Source organism: Monodelphis domestica, chromosome 1, assembly GCF_027887165.1.
Source record: "Monodelphis domestica isolate mMonDom1 chromosome 1, mMonDom1.pri, whole genome shotgun sequence".
NCBI classification, from domain to species: domain Eukaryota; kingdom Metazoa; phylum Chordata; class Mammalia; order Didelphimorphia; family Didelphidae; genus Monodelphis; species Monodelphis domestica.
Genome location: NC_077227.1, coordinates 531994861 through 532015035, shown reverse-complemented (window position 1 = coordinate 532015035; position 20175 = coordinate 531994861). Strand labels below are relative to the sequence as shown.

At 40.1% G+C, this 20175-nt stretch overlaps 1 protein-coding gene across 2 annotated transcripts in view; it reads right to left on the bottom strand.

Moving 5' to 3' along the window:
- PLCG2 (phospholipase C gamma 2) overlaps positions 1 to 19751 on the bottom strand; it is a 183977-nt gene extending 164226 nt beyond the window's left edge. Inside the window, exons 1-2 of one of the 2 annotated variants that reach the window (XM_007476120.2) lie at positions 19659 to 19751; positions 9082 to 9343 (exon numbers count right to left, since the gene is read on the bottom strand). In XM_007476120.2, the coding sequence (XP_007476182.1) occupies positions 9082 to 9274 (193 nt within the window). In that variant the 5' untranslated portion in view covers positions 9275 to 9343; positions 19659 to 19751. Of the gene's footprint in view, positions 1 to 9081; positions 9344 to 19081; positions 19325 to 19658 lie in introns of those variants that run through there. The other variant, XM_001371741.4, reaches the window with a different exon arrangement.
- Positions 19752 to 20175: the final 424 nt, after the last annotated feature.

Below are 20175 nucleotides of genomic sequence, written 5' to 3'. Positions count from 1 at the left end.
TGTCTCTGATTTAACAGAGCACTTATTAAGCACCTATGATGTACCAGGCACTGTGCTAGGTATTTGATATACAAAGACAAAATCAATCAAGGAGAATTTATGAAGTACCTGGTATGCATCAGGCACTGTCCTCAAGGAGTTTACAAGGTAAAAAAAAATGCAAATCTATAAGTAATAGGGATGATCAGGGAAGTTCTCCAGTCAGTGTAATAGATTCACTAAGAGGAACCCAAAAAGAAGATCCTGTGATCCCTCCTCATGGACCTCTATGCTGCCTAAAATTGTACTACCCTTCTAGGCTTCCATATCACAGTGCTATCTCATATTAAACCTGCTTACAAACCACTAAAGAATCCTAGATTTTTTTCAAATCAACTGATGTCTAGGCACATCTAGATGTCTTATATTTGTAAGGTTGTTTTGAATCCAAGTATAAAACACAAATTAAATTTCAACTTATTTGAGTCAGTCCAAGTTTTTAATCATGGTGAGATTTTTTTTAACCTGTGTCATCTATCTCGTTGGATTGATATCATCTGTAAATCTAATATACATGCTAACAATTCCTTGAGTCAAACTATTGATTTTTTTTAAATTTACACAGAATAGGGCTAAGCACAGGTTCTTACATTCAGTCAAATTGAAATCCAACTGATAATGACTAGATTCTGTGGTTAGCCATTCAAACATTTCTCAGCCCATTGAATTATACCTTAATCTAGCCCATACCCTTCCATCTTATCTACAAAAATAGCATAAGATTTTATCAAAAGCTTTGCTAATTTTCCCTCCAGCATTCTCCAATTTACCAGTTCAGTAACCCTTTTTTTAAAAAGGAAATAAAAGTTAATATGGTATGACTTATTAATGAAGCCTTACTGATGCTTTATAATCACCTTTTCTAGATGTTCACTAATAATCTCTCAGATAGTATATTCTAGAACTCTTCCAAGAATTGAAGCCAAGTTTATAGTCTTCTTATAATTTATGAACTCTGTCCTCTTCCCTTTTGGGAGAGAGGAAAGGGGACACAGACATTTTCCCATCTCAAGTCCTGTGCTACTTCACCTGTTCTCTATGATTTTTCAAAGTCTACTCATAGTCTCTTGGCAGTCATTTGTTGTTTGGTCTTTTTTTTCAGTTGTGTCTGACTCTTTGAGGCACCATTTGAGGTTTTCTTGCCAAAGGCACTGAAATAATTTGCCATTTCCTTCTCCAGCTCATTTTACAGAGGAGATAAGGGGGGGGGAGGGGGGGGAGGGTTAAGTGCCTTGCTAGAATCACACAGCTAGTAAGTGTCTGAGGTCAGATTTGAACTCAAGGAGATGAGTAGTCCTGGCTCCCAGATAAATAATCTATCCACTGTACCACCCACCTAGCCCTAGTAATCAAAGCCACGTTCAATAACAAACAATATCCCCTGATCAGGTAATGGCATTTAATCCCTTGTACCCACAGAGAATAAAGAACTATAATATTACAGAATCTCAGAGTACAAAGAACTCTTTCTTTCTGTATCTGAACAAGATTTCCTTCAACATCAGTGAAACAGGATCATTCAGTCGCAAATTCAAGACCTCCAATAAGAAGGAACCCACTATGCCCAAGACAACTCATTCCACTTTGGAATAATTCTAATTATGAGGAACATGAGGAAGTTTTGGTTTTCTTCATTTTGCTCGAATCTACCTCTACAACTTCTTCACACTGCTCCTAGTTCTTCCCTCTCAGATAAAAGGGGAGGGGGAGGGAGAGGGGGCAAAAATCTGATCCTTCCACTTAACAATGCTTTAAATACTTGAAAACTCCAAATCTCCTCTCCTCCCTCGCATCAGATCAAATTTTCTCCAAGATACATATCCCCAGTTCCCTCAACCACTCTTCATAAGTTAGGAAATAATGACCCTTTAATAAACTGGTCACCTGCCTATGGATACTGGAGACCAGGTCAATGTACAAGAGAATCATTATTTCCCTTATTATTTTTTATTTTCTCTCCATCCTTCTCAATACTATGTCACTCAATGCACCCTAAGACCATACAAGTTTGGTTTGTTTGTTTATTTTTAATTTTGTCTTCTTTTGTTTTTTTGTGTTGCAGAGACAAAGTGGTAACATATTATTTCACCTACACCCCATAAAAACCTTTTTTTCACAAGAATTGTTGTCTTACTACATTCTCTCCCCCTTCCATTCTGATGGAGTTGCTTTTTCAGCCCACAAATAAAGCTTTCTATTTATACTGATTAAGTTAGATCAAAGCTTATTCAGTGCATTGTCATAGCCCATTAGGATCTTTCTGTATCCTGACAGCTACCCCTCCCAGTTTCACATCATATACCACTTTTATCAGTCTGTCATCTCTGCCTTCACCAAATCTATTGATTAAAATGTTGAATAGCATGGAAGTGTTTGAGACATTCTTCATGGCCACCAGTCTTCAAACCATGGACAAAACTGCTACTTCACCAGAAAATACTGCAACCCACCTGCCCATTTCCCCATCTCTCCCTGGACGAATAGGACTTAATAAAAATAAAGTTTAAGCACAATGGAGATTTTCAGAATAAAGAGCCAAGAAGTTGTTAACAGACACATTTTATCAAATCATGGAACGAGTCCTGAAAGGGCCTCACAGGCTGTCTAGTCCAAGCCTTTCATTTCTGCTTTTAAATTTTATTGATGCATTTTAGCTTTGCTTCATGAATACTTATTGATAATTTCACTACCATGAGAAGACTCCTGTAACAAAGTAAAACATTTAAGTAAAAATAGTAACATATTACCTCATGTGAAAATGTCTGTAACATTTCCCATCTGTAACACTCTCCTCCTCTATTTTGTACTAAGTATTCACTTCCAAGGCAGAAGAGTAGCAAGGGCTAGGCAATTGGGGTTAAGTGACTTGGCCACAAAGATAGGAAACATCTGAGGGCAAATTTGAGCCCAGGACCTCCTGTCTTCAGGCCTGGCTCTCTGTCCCCTGAGCCAACTAATTGCCTCCCTTCCTGTCTTTAAAAAAATTAACAGGGGGGCAGCTGGGTGCTCAGTGGATTGAAAGCCAGGCCTAGAAATGGGAGGTCTTGGGTTCAAATATGGCTTCAGACACTTCCTAGCTGTGTGACCCTGAGAAAGTCACTTAACCCCCATTGCCTAGCCCTTACTACTCTTCTGCCTTGGAGCCAATACACAGTATCGATTCAAGACGGAAGGTAAGGGTTTAAAAAACAAAAAATTAACAGAATTTGTCCCTATCTGCCCCCCCACTGAAAAAAAAGGAAAAAAAAACAATTTCTTGCAATAAATACACAGTTAAAGCAAATGCTCTCAAATGCTGTATATATACTTGCATGTGGATATGTAATGTGTATATATGTACACACATGTTCAACACATATATGTCTCATTCTATATGTTAAATCCATCACCCCTCTGTCTGGGAAGGCATGCTTCCTCATTAATCCTCTGTAATAGTCATTGCATTGATCATAGTTTTCAAAATTGTTTGTTTTTACAATGTTGTTATTATATAAAACGTTCTGCTCATGACATCCTGTATCAGTTTATAAAAGTCCTCCAAGTTGTTCATTTTTCTAATATTTATGTTATGCTACAAATTATTCTTATGGTTCTGCTTACTTCATATTATACATCAATTCATATATCTTTCTGTATCTTTTTTATTTCCTCACTTCTTACAGTACAACAGATGTCCCTCGAATTTATACAGCACAATTTATTCATCCATCTCTCAACTGAAGGGCATACCTACAGTTTCTAGTTGTTTGCCACCACAAAAAAAGAGCTATTATAAATATTTTTGCATGTTAAGGATTTGCTTCTCTTCCTCTGATCTTTTCTAGGTAAAAGCCCAGCAAAGTGTGTATAGCTAGATCAAAGGGCATGCATCACAAAGCAGTTTTTTGTGTGTAATTCCAAACTGCTTTCCACAATGGTGGCCCACTAATAATGCTCCTATTTTTCCATAGTCCTTCCAACTGTTATCATTTTCCATTTTTGTCATCTTTGTCACTCTGATGGGTATGATTTGGAACCTCAAAGTTGCTTTAATTTGTGTTTCTCTAATTAGAACTGATTTGGAGCATTTTTTTCATTTAGTTTTATATAGTATGACTTTCTTCCATGGAAAACTGTCTATTCATATCCTTAAATCATCTATCAATTGGTACATGACCTAAATATAAAAGGTAACTTTATAAACAAATTCAAGAAACATGAGATGGGTGGGGGGGGGGGGCGATTGCTTATTAAATCTATGGATAGGAAAAAACTTTATGACCATCAAGGAATAGAGAGGGCTGCTGAATATGAAAGTGATAGTTTGGATTATATAAAATATAAAAATTTTGCATGAACAAATCTAATAAAGCTAAGAATAAAGGGGAAAATTTTTTAGCAGAAAGTTTCTTTTATGGTAAAGGCATATAAGGACCCGATTCAAATTTATTAAAAAAAAAAAAAGGCCAACCCTTTCATTTTCTAGATGAGGACATTGAAATCCAGGAAAAGTCAAGGTTACTCAGGTTGTAAATATCAAAGGTGTGATGGGAATCCAGGACCAAATTCCAAAATTCTAAATTCTTAAGCCTTCTTCTAATGAAAAGTCCTCCTTTTAAAAACTTTATGAAGTACTTTATTTTTAATTAATCAATTTCTTTATTAAGCCCCACCCTCCTCTCTCCCCACCATAGGAGGTATCATCCAGCAAACAGATATGTGTGTGTGTGTATATAATATCTTTTGTGTTTGCACTTCTCAATTCATTCTGTGGAGCTAAACATTCACAAGTTATTCTTTGAATATTAAATCTTTAGCTATATATATAATGTACTCTTGGTTCTACTCATCTCATTACCTCATATAGTTTGTTCCAAGTATTTTTACTTTTAAATTATACTTTTCAATAAATCCGCTCATTTTTTTCTTACAGAGCAGTAGTATTGTATCACAATTATGTACCACAATTTATTTAGCCATTCCTCAACTGATGAACACCCCCTGATTTCCAGTTCCTTTCTGCCACAAAAAGAGTTGTTATAAATATTTTGGAACATATAAATTCTTTTCCTTTTTCCCTGATAGGATATACACAGTCTTTATAGTTATTTGGTGAATAATTCCAAATTGCTTTCCAAAATGATTGAATCAGTTCACAGTTCCACCAATAGTGTATTAAAATCCCTAACTTTCAATATCCCTCCAACATTTGTCATTTTGCCCTTTTGTCATTTTAGCCAATCCAGTGGTTGTGAGATGATCTCATTATTGTTTTCATTTGCATTTCCCTAATTAGAGCATTTTTTTCCTACACCTATAGAAGGCTCTGATGGAATTTGCTAACTTAGTCTAGAGCCTGTCCTTCAGAACATTAGAATGGAATTGTTGTTAAGGAAAAATAAAAGCAGGGTTTTGGTATGGGTGAAACTCACACAGAAATTAATTTTTATGGACTTCAGTTTTCAGCTCTAGAGCTGTAGTCCTCTGAGTTACTGAAAGCTTGCGGGAGTGTTTGTGAAAGAAGATAAGAAAAGGGAAAGGGGGAAGTTGAGAGGAAGAATGAGGGAATACAAAGGAATGAGAAGGGAATGTTTTCAGTCAGAGGAAATGATCCATTTTGGCACTGACCTTTTTAAAAAGAAAAATACAGATCTCTGCTCTTATCAGGGTGGGGGGCTTCAGGTGTGAAAACTCCCTTCCCTGATACAGATTACCATCTCTGTAATTTATAGGCTTAGAGTTACTTGGGGAACAGTGAGAGGTTAATCAACTGTATCATGCTAGCATGTGTCAGAGGATCAATCTGACCCCAAGTCTTCTTGATCTCTAGGCCAACTCTCTCCACATTATATCATTCCGTAGGACCTCTATGATGTTAAAGGAAGAAAAATGTATTTCACATACAACCTGTTGTCAGTATAGGACAGCGATAATAATTGTACATGCTAGGCAAACAATAGTTTTCTACTTATCTAAAATAGATAAGGTGAAGAAATGAAGCATACAACATTATGTTTGACCCTGGATCTTACAACCCCATTTTCCTTCAGGAGATATGAAAATAGTCTAATTTATTAGTGAACATTTTTAACCTCCACTTAATTCTTTCACCCTTTCTTAATTATCAGATTTTCCAACTTAGAATGGTCCTAGCAAATTTGTGGCTCATCTTGGTTTCTTTGTGAGTGATGTTTATAGTACAAAACTACTGTTTGCCTAGCATCATTTTTCACAACTGTCCATTTAGAAATTCTGAACTAGAAGGAACTTTACAGTGTATCAAATTCAGAGGCTTCATTTTACAGATGAAGAAACTGAGGACTAAAGAAGTTAAGAAACAGATTTGCGTAATGCAATTCACACAGTTAATAAATGAGAGAACTAGGGCTTAAGCCCAGGTCTCCTGACTCTAGGTCCTGGGCTCTGTCATTGCTTCATATTTCTTCAGTCATGGTTCATCAGATCCCTTCTTCCAAACACTGGCATACCACAGGTGTTCAGTAAAAATGTTTCCCTGAAGTCTATATACAGCAACAGAGTTCTATATTATAGCTGACTCAAAGCCTTGATGAAATGCTAGAGCTCTCAGAATCCCCTGAGTTTTGACCCTTCAGATATGGAGTGTATTGCCTCAGATGATGACAGTGTCATAGAATCATAAATCCATCAATACAGAGACCTTTGAGCAGGAGGATGCTGGGATATGTTCAGGAAATGGCTCTTAGAAAAAGCAGAACACCCCTCTAAGTTTTATCTGCATTATTAACTTTTCTCCTTCACTTTCTCAAGGACACAAAAATTGACAGAACAATAAACCAAGCCCTGATTTGTAGCATTTGCTGATTTTTAGGATGTAAATACTCCCAATAAAAATTTGACAACTGGCTCTTGCCCATTCAAGGTGGCTTGAACACACTGCTGCCTCTGAGGCCATCTGGTCATCAACCCCACTTACTTTATAACTGAGAAAACTGAGAGCAAAGGGAGTTAAGTGAATTGTCCAAAATCACACAAGAGTAGATGTCAGAAATGAGACCTAAGCCCAGGTCCTCTGGCTCCAGATGGAGCACTCAATCCAGATTGTCGCCTCTCCAGATGCCAGTATACTTCACCCCACAACCAGAAAATACTCAAGCCAAGAGGCAATCAAAACCAAAACCAAGAGACTTCCTGTTGATGACCTACCCTGCATCTTCACCATGATATGAAAGTAAGCTCAAGCCCATGCAAACAAAGTGCAAGCTGCAGTGGGGACCACCAAGCTGAAAAGGTTGCCAGGGCAATGTCAGAAATGGGCCACATTTCTGTTAGCCCTGCACCAGTCTAGCTCAATGCAGAGAAGCTCAGCACCATGAGTTAGCTATAAGGTGCCATGATAGGGATATAATTAAGTCAACTAAATTAGGTAGCAAATCAGTCGTTATCATACAAACCCTGACCTCTCCCTCTCCCTCTCACTCCCTCCCTCCCTCCCTCTCCCTCTCCCTCTTCCTCCCTCTCTGTCTCTCTTTCATGTACAAATACACACACACACACACACACACACACACACACATACACACACAAATTAACATGCACTTAAGATAAAGGACTTCTGCTTTTGATATGACTGGGACTACCCCAGTGCCCTTACAGATCATCTAAGAGGAACTAAATAAAAAGGAGGTCTCTGACTTATGAGACATACTTAAAAGGCCTGCTGCTTGACTGGATTAATCCCTTACAGGCTCTTACTCTATTAAACTAGTTCCCAGAGCACTGCAAACTGTTAGAAGGGTAGTCAGAAATATAGCAAGTTGCCAGTCCAAGTGTGAACTAAAAATGCTAAAAGGGATATTAACAATAGCTAGTATTTATAAAGTCCTTAGAAGGTTTGAAAAGTGCTTTACATGTAATCTAATTTTACCTCATTTGATCCTTACAGCAACCTTTTTGATAGGTACTATTATTATTCCCATTTTACAGATGAGGAATCTGAAGCCTAGAAAGGTTTTGCCCAGGGTTACAAAGTTACTTAAGTATCTGAGAGAAGATTCAAACTCAGGCATTCCTGCCTCTAGCACTTCATCCACTACCACATGAAGGACAGTGGATAGCATCTCCCAAAGCTCCACTTACTGCTGGGGGTAAGAATTTACAATCTTTCATGATAGACTTTTAATAAGAAATCTGAGAAATGCTTCTCTTTAGAAGGGGGAATCAGTAGAAAGGATGCTGCATTTGGAGTCGGAATGACTGGGGTTCAATACCTATATGACCTTTGGTAAGTCATTTAACCTGAGAGGATAGGAATTAAGATCATAGTTCTAAAACTGGAAGGGAACTCAGAGATCATCCAACACTCATATTTTTTTTTTTTACATCTTAGGAAAATGAGGTTAAGTGGCTTGCTCAACATCATACAATATAGTAACCATCAGAGATGGGATTTGAACTCAGATCCTCAGACTCCAGAGCCAGTGTTCTTGCCATATGTCTCAATATCACTTAATGGAAGATCCCTATCTCTTAATCTACAATCCTGTAGTCCTACCCATGTGATGATATGGCAAGTCACTTAACCCCTCTAGGCTTCAATTTCTTGAACATTCGGAAATTAGACTAGATGACCTCTAAGATTCTTCTGGCTCTAAACCTAATGAGTCATTGCCTCATTCAGTCAAGTCAAATCCATTCACATAAATTTGTCTTACAGAAAAAATGAGTTGTAGCTACAGTTCAGGGAATAAAATAGACCTTGCTTTTGATGTGAAAAAATTCACACTGCCTGCTATTCAATGTTCCAAAACTCTTTGTAGTTTCTCAATCTAGTGAATGTCAAATTACACCAGGTAGGGTCACCCAACTGACCCTTCTACCCCCCAACCATGAGCCCCAGTTCCAGATGAGAAACAATATATCTCCATTAATAGACCAAAATAAGCATTCAACAAGGTGAGTTTCCTCTTTTTCAAGCCACATCCTAAACAGCAAGGAGCCTGGAAAGTTGCCTCGCCAAAGCTAGTGGGAAATGAGGTATATATTCCAAGACTAGTTTGACCAGTCATCTGGGCAAATACTCACAGAATCCTTCAATCTTGTCAGCCGTCTTGCTCCAGGCCACCTGCCTGGTCTCCGTGATGACCTGGACCGTTCTCCTCTCAGGGTTAGACTTCTTGAGGCTAAACAAGGTCATGACAGTTCCCAATTCCAGAGTCCGCTTGATCTGACTTTTCTCATATTCGGGAAGGGTGTCTATGTTGATCTTGGTGGTCATTTTAAATGAAACTCTTCAAAAGATGAGCAAAATGAGGAAAAAGGGAAAGCAGGCTACTTCTTTGATGGGCTAAAAAAGAAAAGGGAAAAAAGTCAGTGGTCTACGATTTATATAATTATATATTTTATAATTTTCCTCAAACTGAATTAACTGAACAAGATGGATTACCCTGATTTCAGGCCATGGTTCTAAAACCTATTTCTCATACTTATACTTGATTATTTCCAATTTACCTTATCTTGTTTGCACATAGATGTCTACATGTTGTCTCCTCCATTACACTACAAGCTCTCTGAAAAGAGAAACTTAACTTTTGTTTTCCTTTGAATCCCCAGAATTTTTGTTCTGATTTCAGTTATTTTCAGTAGTGTCCAACTCTTTGTAACTCAATTTGAGGCTTCCTTGGCAAATATGTTGGAGTGGTTTGTCATTTCCTTCTCCAGCTCATTTTACAGATGGGGCAATTGAAGTAGACAGGGTGAAATGGCTTGCCCAGAATCATATAATTAGTAAATGTCTGAGGCCAGATTTGAACTCAGTTGGATGAGTCTTAAAGACTTCAGGGCCAGCACTCTAATCCACCTAGCTGTCCCACTAAGCTTTGTAGGGCTTACCTGGCATTAAATGAATACTTCTTGATTTGACTGATGACAGCCCTCCTTTATAGGGGAGGATTTCAAGGCTCAGATCCTCAGCAGAGCCACTAAGGGTAACTAACCAGGGAGATGGTGTTGATATTCATGGTAGGCTGGTAGGAATGGTATTGATCCTCAACAAAAAAAAAAAAGTGTCTCCCAACTTTGAATAAGCAAAGCAATCCCCTTACCCATAAAATGCTGAAATCCACTTACTTATTAGGGCAACTATGTATTTTTGCATATAGGCAGTTTCAACAAATTCAAATTGTGTGTGAGCCCCCACATTACCAGAGAGAGCTGAGAGAGGAAGTGCTTGCTTTGGGTGGCTGGACAGAGAGACAGGGCATGCAAAAATGTCCTCAGGTGCTAGGAAGAGGGAAAATGGAGCAGATCCCCGAGTGCCAGCTCTGCACGTGTGCCACATCTTTGCCAGCACTGGTATAGGGACTGTATTCATCCTTTTACAACTATATAATGTAAGCACCTTAAACATGGAGTTATTTCTCTTTTTGTTTTTGCATGTCCAATTGCTAGTACTGTGACATACAGTAAGCATCTAATTAATGCTTATTGATTGATTGGATAAAAGAAAAAGCTTCAAAAGCCTTCTTTCCAGAGACAAGGCAATTTAGATCACTCACACCTACATACATAATGAATGTGTTAATTTTTGAGAACTAACATTATTTCATTATTAAAACTCCTGGACATATAGAATGTACTAGGAAATTGAAATGGACCCATTTAAACATTCCCCCACCATAAGAATTTCTCCTTTATTACTATGTCTTCATTTTAATTGTGAGAAGCATGACATAGTAGGTAGAGAACTGGTCTCACAGTCAGAAAGTTCTGGGTGCAAAATCCTGACTCTGTTCTATACAGGCTTTGTGGCCCCTGCATGGTCACTTAACGTCTCAGTGATCCCAAGAAAGTTTCTTTAAATACAGAAGTTGCAGAAAAATTGGCCATCTGTATTGGTAGAAAGTTTCCACAACTGGGAGTTCCCTATACCCATGGAATCATTTCACCAGACCCAGCAACCCTGCCAAGGATCAGCTCAGTTTCAGAATGTTCTGCCACCTCAAATGATTGTACAAACGTGTATCTGTTTATATTGGGGTGTTTCCCCAGGAGAATGAATGCTTCCTGAGGACAAGGACAGTTTTTCTATTTTGTCTGAGTATCTTCAGCAGCTAGTCCAGCGCATGACTCCCTGTGGAAATAAGAGCTTGTTGGCTGACTAGCAGAATAATTGATTGCATTGGCTGCTTATTTTCCCTTTGAGTGATTTTTCCAAGCCTCTAAGAGCTAGCCTAGAAGCCAAGAAGACCTAGGTTCAAATGCTGCTGCTGGCATATACTTACTATGTGACCCAGGAATAAATTACTTAAACACCCAGAGCTCTAGGTAACTAATTGCAAGGAAGGTAGAGACTTGAATTTGTATAGGGAATCCCCTCACCTGGGAGTTCTCTGAACCAATGAAATCACTGATCCAGTCCCTAATCTCCCCCTTGAATAGCTCCCACTGAATAGCTCTGGAGCAGCTCTAACCCATTTGCTTGCAAATTGTTGCTTAGTCATTTTTCAGCCATATCTAACCCTTCATAACCCCATTTGGGATTTTCTTAGCAAAGATACTGGAGTGTTTTGCCCTTTCCATCTCCGGTTCATTTTACAGATGGGGAAACTGAGGCAAACCGGATGACATGATTTTCCTAGCATCACTCAGATAGTAAGTGTCTCAGGTCAGATTTGAAATCAGGAAGAAGAGTCTTCACACCCTATACACTAAACCACCTCAATACGCCCTGGCACTTTATTGTTAAATTTTCAGTGTATTACCACCTCCAAAATCTGCCACAAAGTAGAACCTGATTTATCATTTAGCTGATTGCTTTTAGTCCTAAGAAAGTGTTTATAATGCAGATTAAATTTAAAAGTGCTGGGGCAGAAGAGCAGCTAGATAGCTCAGTGGGTAGACAGCCAGGCTTAGAGATAGAAGATCTTGGGTTCAAATGTGACAGACTTTCTAGCTGTGTGTCCCTGTTCAAGTCACTTGACCCCATCTGCCTACCCTTCTCACTCTTAAGCCTTGGAACCCATACCTAGTATTGATTCTAAGACAGAATGTAAAGGTTTTAAAAAGCATGTGTGCACGAGCATGTGTGTGCGTATGCATTTCTCTCCACAGTCCAGCCCAGTTGTTAAACATTTACCAGAACCCCCCTATCTGTAACCACTGATTTAATCCCATCTGTGTTCACTCTGTTTGTTTCCGTGGGAGAGAAGCAAGGAGAAAAATGTACAACTATAAAAGTAGGGGGAGTAAAAATCGGTCACCAGGAAACCATGAAAGTGGCCTGGAGAGGGTGCGGGACAAGAAGTGGGGAGCAGAGGGGGGCCTGACCTCAGGGTGCAATTAAGACTCCAAATAGCAAAAGCCACAGCCAGTAAGGAAGCCATTAGGGGCCAAGGGTGAACACTCCCAGGGCCTAAAAGAAGTAGGTCTGAGTGTTATGGAGATTTCTGGATCAGCCACAAAGCCCCAGCCCCTAGCCATATTAATACCTGAATCCCCCTGATATTTAACCCATTTCTAGGAACACCTTTCATTTTTGAAGCATTAACATCCAGATACCTGGTCATAGTACTGTCCCATGCTGAATGTTTCTCTCCTCACTGGAAAGAAAAATTCCAGGCGGGCAAGAACCACCTCATTACAACTATCCTGAATTCCAGCTGGGTTGCTTACAGAGAAAGCACTCAATTAATAGTTATTAACTCAAATGCTTCCCTTCCTTCCACTCCACTTGGTCCTCAGTCACTGACACCACCAAGACCCCAAAGGAAAACCCTTGATAACAGCACTAGAGAGAATAGCCTCAGATGAACCTGGAAGGGAAGTGGCAGAGAACAAAGTAATTCTGAGGGAAGGAGAGATATCTGTCTGCTCGTTCCTTTAGTTCTTCTATCTTAATAAATGCTAAGAGCTTATAGAAGATATTACATCTTGTTGTGTATGTTGCTTTCGTTCCTGGTTGTCTGGCCAGTACCCTCCTTTGTGGCCATTTTTTTTAACTTGAAGAAAAAAAAAACCAGCTCTTGATAAGTGAGGTCAGCTGGGCTCCTCTCAACAGAGGAACTAATTCTGCCCAACAACAAAAACTGTCACCTGCACCAAAAGAACAGAGAAGGCTCCAGGCTGTGCCTTAGATGTGAGGCTAAAAGATAATTTAACACTCCCTTCCACCAAGGATGGGGGGACCTGTTGAGCTATGTTTCTGGTGATGGCAGGCCAAGGGGAATGAGTTTAATGGGAGCAAGAAGGAGCCTCAATAAAACGTTGCAAAGGTTTCATCAGTGTGATCATGACCAAATCAATTAACCTATTTGAGCCTCAGGTTTTTATATCTGTAAAATGGGGATAATAATCCATCTGACATCAACTTACAGAATTCTTGTGAAGTTACAGAAAGAACCTCAAAGGTTATGTGGACACCAGGCTTGTTAACCTGGAGTTCATCAACTTAGTCAAATTATTTTGATAACTGTCTCAATGCAGCTTTTTAAAACCTATATATATATTTTTTTGTTTTTCCTTTTAAATGCTACCTATTTCATTTTCTATTAAAAAAAACTATTCCAAGGAAGCATCCATTGTTTCCTGCCAAAGAGGTCCATAACACAAAAATGTCAAAAATCCCTGGTTTTCTCCATCAACTTCATTTTACAGAAGAGGAAACTGAAAGCCAGGGACGATAAGTAATTACCTTGCCAAAGGTTACTCAGGTTGTGTCAGAGATTAAATTTGAACCCAGGTCCTCTAATTGTTGAGTCCTGACTCTTTTTGAGCCCATTTGGGGTTGTCTTGACAAAGCTACCAGAGTGGTTTGCTATTCCCTTCTCCAGTTCATTTTTCAGAGGAAGAAACTGAGACATAGAGTTAAGTGACTTGCCCAGGTCAGGTCACATTGCTAGTAAGTATCTGAGGCATGATTTAAATTCAGGTCCTCCTGACTCCAGGCTTGGCACTCTATCCACTGTGCCACCCAGCTACAGAAGTACTCTGTCCCCTGACCCATACTGACCAAAGAGCTAATGTGACTAAAATACTATTTAAATTGCTACTGTCATTTGAGGCAAATTCAGCATGAGAGAGAGAGACAGAGACAGAGAGAGACAGAGAGACAGACAGAGAGACAGACAGAGAGAGAGACAGAGAGAGAGAAACATTTCTATCATTATCACATCCAAAGACAAAGAGATAACCAGAGCAGGAAGTCCAATAAATATTTCTAACTTTAAACCCAGTGAATTTCCCAAGATTCCTTCCTACCCTCTGATCATTGGTCCAGAGAGCAGTAGGTCCCAGCCCTACTCTGGCTAGAGTCAAATGTAGGAAAAAGAGTAGACTTAACTGTCGCTTATTGGTTCTCTACAGCCAAGTTCAAATGAACAGATCACTACCTTCTCTGCTATTTACAACTGCGTATGGCACTGAGAGTTTAAGTGATTCACCCAGGATCACACAGCAAGTATGTGTCAGAGGCTGGAAGAAAACAAAAATACCTCATCTAAAACTCCTTTTAAACAGACTGGATAGAAGCTGGTAGATAAGGGCCAGATCACCTCAGGATTCCTCTTACAACCTGGTCTGGTGGCAAACCAAACCTTTATTTGGGGAGGAACCAGCCTGAACAAGCCTTCTCCTTTTCCTGAGAAGTCAGCTCCAGACTCCATCCAGAGCATGGAAATCCGGAGGGACTTGGAATCACTTCTCATTTTAAAAGTCTACATTGGATCTTCTCCCAAACAAACAAGCAATTAACTGTCACCTCTTGTCTTAGGGAAGGCTATAAAACCTAGCTGGGGTAACTCCTAGGTTAAGCAAGAATTTTTAAGGATCCAAGTAAATAATCATCTTTATAATTTTGGGATCTTTTAAAAATAGGATAAATTCTAATTGGAAAAATCTTTTTATTCTCTACAAAAAAAAATAATTTTATCACATGACAAGATATAGTAGCAAACTTGGTGATGGTTTAAATGGAAGGTTAGACAATACGCTTGAAATACTTAACATAACATTAACAGCAGCTCACAGGATGGTATAGTGGAAACAGTTCTGAATCCAAAATCCAAAGGATTTGGGTTCGGATTCCAGCTCCAAGACTTATTAATGCAAATACAACCTTGGACAACTCACTTTCTTCTAAGCCTGTTTTCTCATGTATAAAATGAAGGAGTTGGTCCTTCTCACTTCCAAAGATGTAATCCCATGATCCTGTTGTTGTTGTTCACTAGTTTCAATTGTATCTGACTCTTGGTAACCCCATTTGGGGTTTCCTTGGCAGAGATACAGGAGTGGTTTGCCATTTCTCCAGCTCATTTTATAGATGAAGAAAAAACAGAGGCAAACAGAGCTAAATGACTTGCCCAGGATCACACGTCTAATAAGTTTTAAGGCCATATTTGAACTTGACTTCAGGCCTGGCACTCTATCTACTAAGTTACCTAGTTGCCCAATGTTCTTAACCTTTTCTGTGTTGTGGATCCTTTTGGCAGTCTGGTGAAGCCTATGGACCCCTTCTCAGAAAAAAAAAAAGTCTTTAAGTATATAAAAATAAAATACATAGGATTATAAGAGAAACCAATTCTACTGGAGTCATCAAAAAAATTCAAGGTGCAATATATGTCTTCTTTAAGAACACTGGGAATATGGAAATATGTATTACATTGACAACAGTGGTATAACCTATATCAGATTATTTACCATCTCAGGAAGGGGGGGGTAGAATAGAAGAAAAAGCATGAATTTGGATCAAAAAATGTCAGAAAACAATTGTTAAAAATTGTTTCTACATGTAATTGAAAAAAAGGAATTAACATATTACCAAAAATCACAGATGCCAGGTTAATAACCCCTGGCTTCAAGTATATAAAGCACTTTCCTCCCAACTTCACTGAGATACATAGTTAAGAGTAGGATGAAGGGCAAAAAAATATGGGACATGGAGTCAGGAGACCTGGCTTCAAATCCCACTTATGCCTACGCCTATGAGATCTTGAATGTGTCTCTTCATTTTTTGAGTCTCAGTTTTCTTATCTGCAAAATTATGTGGTCGAACTAGATGAGCTCTGGGGCCCTCGCAGCTCAGCATCGATGATTCTACAATTCCCATTTTGCAGATGAGGAAACTGAAAAGCAGAAGGGTTGGCTATGTGTCTTAGGGTCATATAGCTTTGGAGGGGCCAGGATCCAGACTACTTGTAGTCCAATGCTCTCTCCAGTACTCTATATTGCCTCTTAGCTTCTCAATAAACCCTACCGGTATAAAACACAAGGAACTTCCTTCAATATATAAGAAAGAAACAGTGGTCTTTTCTGGTTAATACTTTTTTTTGACTATTTCATTTTGGTTTTGTTTTTTTTCATTCTGTATTTTTATCATATTTTTCTTTTCCAGATTACAGGTAGCTACAACTTTAAATAATTGTTTTCTTAAATTTTGTGATCTATGTTCTCTCCTTTCCTCTTCTCTCCACACCCAAATGGCAGAAAAATATGATAAAGGTTATACATGTGCTGCCATAGAATACATATTTCCATGTTCATCATGTTGTGAAAGAAGACATGTTGTTTATATAAGAAAAAATATATGAAGGAAATAAAGTGAAGAATGACATGCTTCAATATGCATTCTGATTCCAGTTTCTTCTATTGTTGTGGACAGCTTTTTCCAACATTAGTTAACTTATTACTCTTTATATCTTTTTAATGCCAGAAGTCATTTTTGAAGTCTTTTTTCCTCTCCCAGAATAAGTTATACAAGTCAAATGATCAATTCCTCAGGGGAAAAGAAAATGGCTGATTCTAAAACTAAAATACAAATCTAGAGATTGCTCAGTTTTAATGTGGTTAGAGCCTATTTACACATATTTCTTGATCTCCCACCTCACTCCATTGAAAACTGTTATGAACATTTTAGAATACAAAATGAAATAAGACTTCCAACAATTCAATTGCTAGGAATCCACCTTCCCAAAGAATAATGAACCTATTTGTACAAAAACAGTCAGATCTGTTCCATTTGAAATTTAAAAAAATTAACAAAAGTTCCAAAATTTAAAAAATAAATATGGCTGAATAAATTGTGGTAAATTGATATACCAAAACAGACTAATTGATCTATGATGTAGGAAATTTAGATGTTCCCTCCCATGATGCAGATTATAACCCATTCATGCCGTCTTCATCTTGTGGAACTCTTGTCTGAGCCCTCCTTTAATTTCCCCAAAGAACATCCATCCAAAGTGCCAGAGGCTTTTACAGAATACTGTTCTGCCTTCAAAAATGATGAATATGAGTCATATGAGGAAATATGGAAAGAACTCTAGGAAATGATGCAAAATGGAATTACAGAGCCAGATCTTTATGAATAATGACTAGAGACAGCTGGTGGCATAGTGGATAGGCACAGTAAGACCAATGTCTCAACTCATACACTGACTAGTTGTGGAACCTAGTCACTTAACCTCTGTCTGCCTCCTTTTCCTCATCTATAAAATAGATATAATAGTAACACCTCAAAGGAGAGCAATTGAGATTATATTTTTTAAAGTACTCAGCATACGAAAAATATCATTCAATAAATAAATGCCTATTCCCTTCCCTCCTCCCTACTACTGACTATGCAGTGGCAGGCAGAAACATAGAAACAGGGCCAGTCAGACCCAATATAGGAAAGCTTAATATGGACCTGCAGGAGTCCCTGTTTATTATTAATTAGATTATACCTTTTTAAAGATTCCATGTAAGACTATTGTTTTGTGTTTATACATTTGTTTATAATATTCAAGGGAGGAAAAGTTTTTATAGAGATTTCACAACTGAATTATAAATGGTTCTTTTTAGTAGAAAAACTCATGTCCTCTGATCTAATTATTCTTCCTTCACAGTCATAGAAGAGGGAGAAGACCTGTCTACACCAGCTCTTGACCAAAGTACTACAGGAGGCAACCACCATACTCTACAGGCTGAACTTTCTATTCCTTGCGGGTCCTCAACTATACAATTAAACTTTGTGTCTCCACAGTGCCTAGGACAATGCTCCACACATAGTATACCCTCTTGCAATAAATTTATTTAGATTAGTTGATATTCCAGAAAACTCAAATGAGACTACAAAAAGCCCCCTTTGTCGTACAAAGAGAGGTGACCATATATAGAAAGAAACTTGGGGGAGGACTCAGTATTAAAACAGGCAGGTGCCAGGCACTTATCAATGAGGGGTGAGGGTGGTTCACTACCATGCATCCTAGATAGATTCAAGTTTGGGAGGAGTAGGAGACCACAATTGGACACACAACAGTGAGAAGGGTACGCTGGAATAAGCAAAGAGAAGTAGAAGAAAAGGGAAGAAGGCAGCCAGAGATCTGGCTAGAAAATCACAGAGGGGTTCAGGAGGGATCATGTACTCCTTGAGTACATGAGCTCAGAAGGATGAGACTGGGAGATTTATGGAGCAGAGAAGGTCCAAAGGTTGAAGGCAGTAGGGGGGGGGGGGGGTGTTAGAGAGGGGAGAAAGGGAAAATAATCCCTGAGCTCTAAATTGGGAACTCTGTCAGAGGAGGCGAAGAGTCCGAGCTCTGAGTGTCTGTCCCTTACTCCCACCGCCCACAGGAGCACCGCGCCGCAGGACAGGCAACGAACAACAGTTGGCCAGCGGCACCCTGCCCGCAGCTGCACGGCTTCCTTCCCCTCTTTTGCGAAATGCAAGTAGCAAGTCCCCCAAACCGTGGCCCCTAGAGGGAGGGGCTGCCCCCCATGGGGTACCCAGGACCCAGCTATGCCCGGGCTATTCTTCCGGTCTGAGTCCTGGCAGTGAACAGTAGGAGGGAGAAGTTCCAAAGTCAACCTCTCTCGGCAGAAGTTCTGTAAACTCACGGGTTGGGGGGTTGAAGTGGGGACCTGACAGGCAGTCCAAGCTCAGTACCCCTAGACGCCTGACGGGGAAGGGAAGTCGGCTTCTTTCTGCAGCTCCCACCCCAACTCCCGCAATATACAAACATGCAGAACATTTTCTCTTGGCACGGTCCAGGAGAGCAGCTCTTGCCTCACTAGCCCCAACCCCTCACCAGGGGAAATTCCCAAATTCACCCACCTGCGGCTGGAGCGCCCTGCCCCCGGGCAGGAGTGCAGGGTGACAACTGCCGCTGAGGCAGCCAGCCTGCCCGACCTGAACTCCCTCCAGGACCCCTGCGCCGCGAGGCTGCTGCTGCTGCCGCCGCCCCTTTCCCTACTAGTCTCCAGGACGCTCAGGCTCCTACCGCAGCCCCTGCCGCTTCCTCGCTCAAGAACTTGAACTTCTGCTTCTGCTTGGGTGGCTCGCGTCTCGCCCCTCCACGTGACACACCCGCCTCCCCTAGGGCCGGCCTTGCCCGGGCCCCTGTCCCTGCCTCCCCTGGGACCCGCCCTCACTCCTGCAGCCTGGGGCGCGGTGCAGCGGTGCCGGCTACTGTGGAAGCTTCCGGGCAGACCAGCCTTCAATTGAGACCAAGCGGAGCCAGAGCGGGCCCCCTGGGTTCTCCTTGGCCGCCTACCCTCCCCCCACAAAGTTCCCCTTTTTGTTTACTAATGTTTCTGTGAAACAGACCCCGAGTGCCACTGGCTCAGGTCACACCATTATCTTCCTCCTTTGTCCCCCCTACCGCTTCACAACACCAGTGGCTCCCTATTACCTCCAGGATCAAATGTGAAATTCTGTTTGGCTTCCAAAGCTCTTCATAACCTGTTCGCTTCACCCTACCTGAACATTTCTAGTCTTCTTTCACCTTAACTCCACCCCACCCCACCCCCAGTCGCAATCCAGCTACTCTGACCTCCTTGCTGTTCCTCCCACGTATACTCCATCTCCAGAGGGAGCCTTTTTTCACATTTTCCGTTCTTTCCTTCTCTTTCCCTCCTAATTTCCCTGGCTTCCTTTAAGACTCAGCTCAGGTTCTGCCTTCGGCAAGGAGCCTTTCCCAATCTTCAATCTTAAAGCCTTCCCTCTGAGACTACCCACAATTTATCCTGTGTTCAGCTTGTTTATCTGTGGTCGTTTGTATTTTGTCTCCCCCCAAATAAGGATTTTTTTTGTTTGTTTTTTCTTTCTTTGCACCCTATTAGTCTAGCACAGTTCCTAGCACTTAGCAGGTGCTCTCATGTCTAGCTATTGGCTCAAGACCACTGACATTAGCCGACTGTCTCATTTTA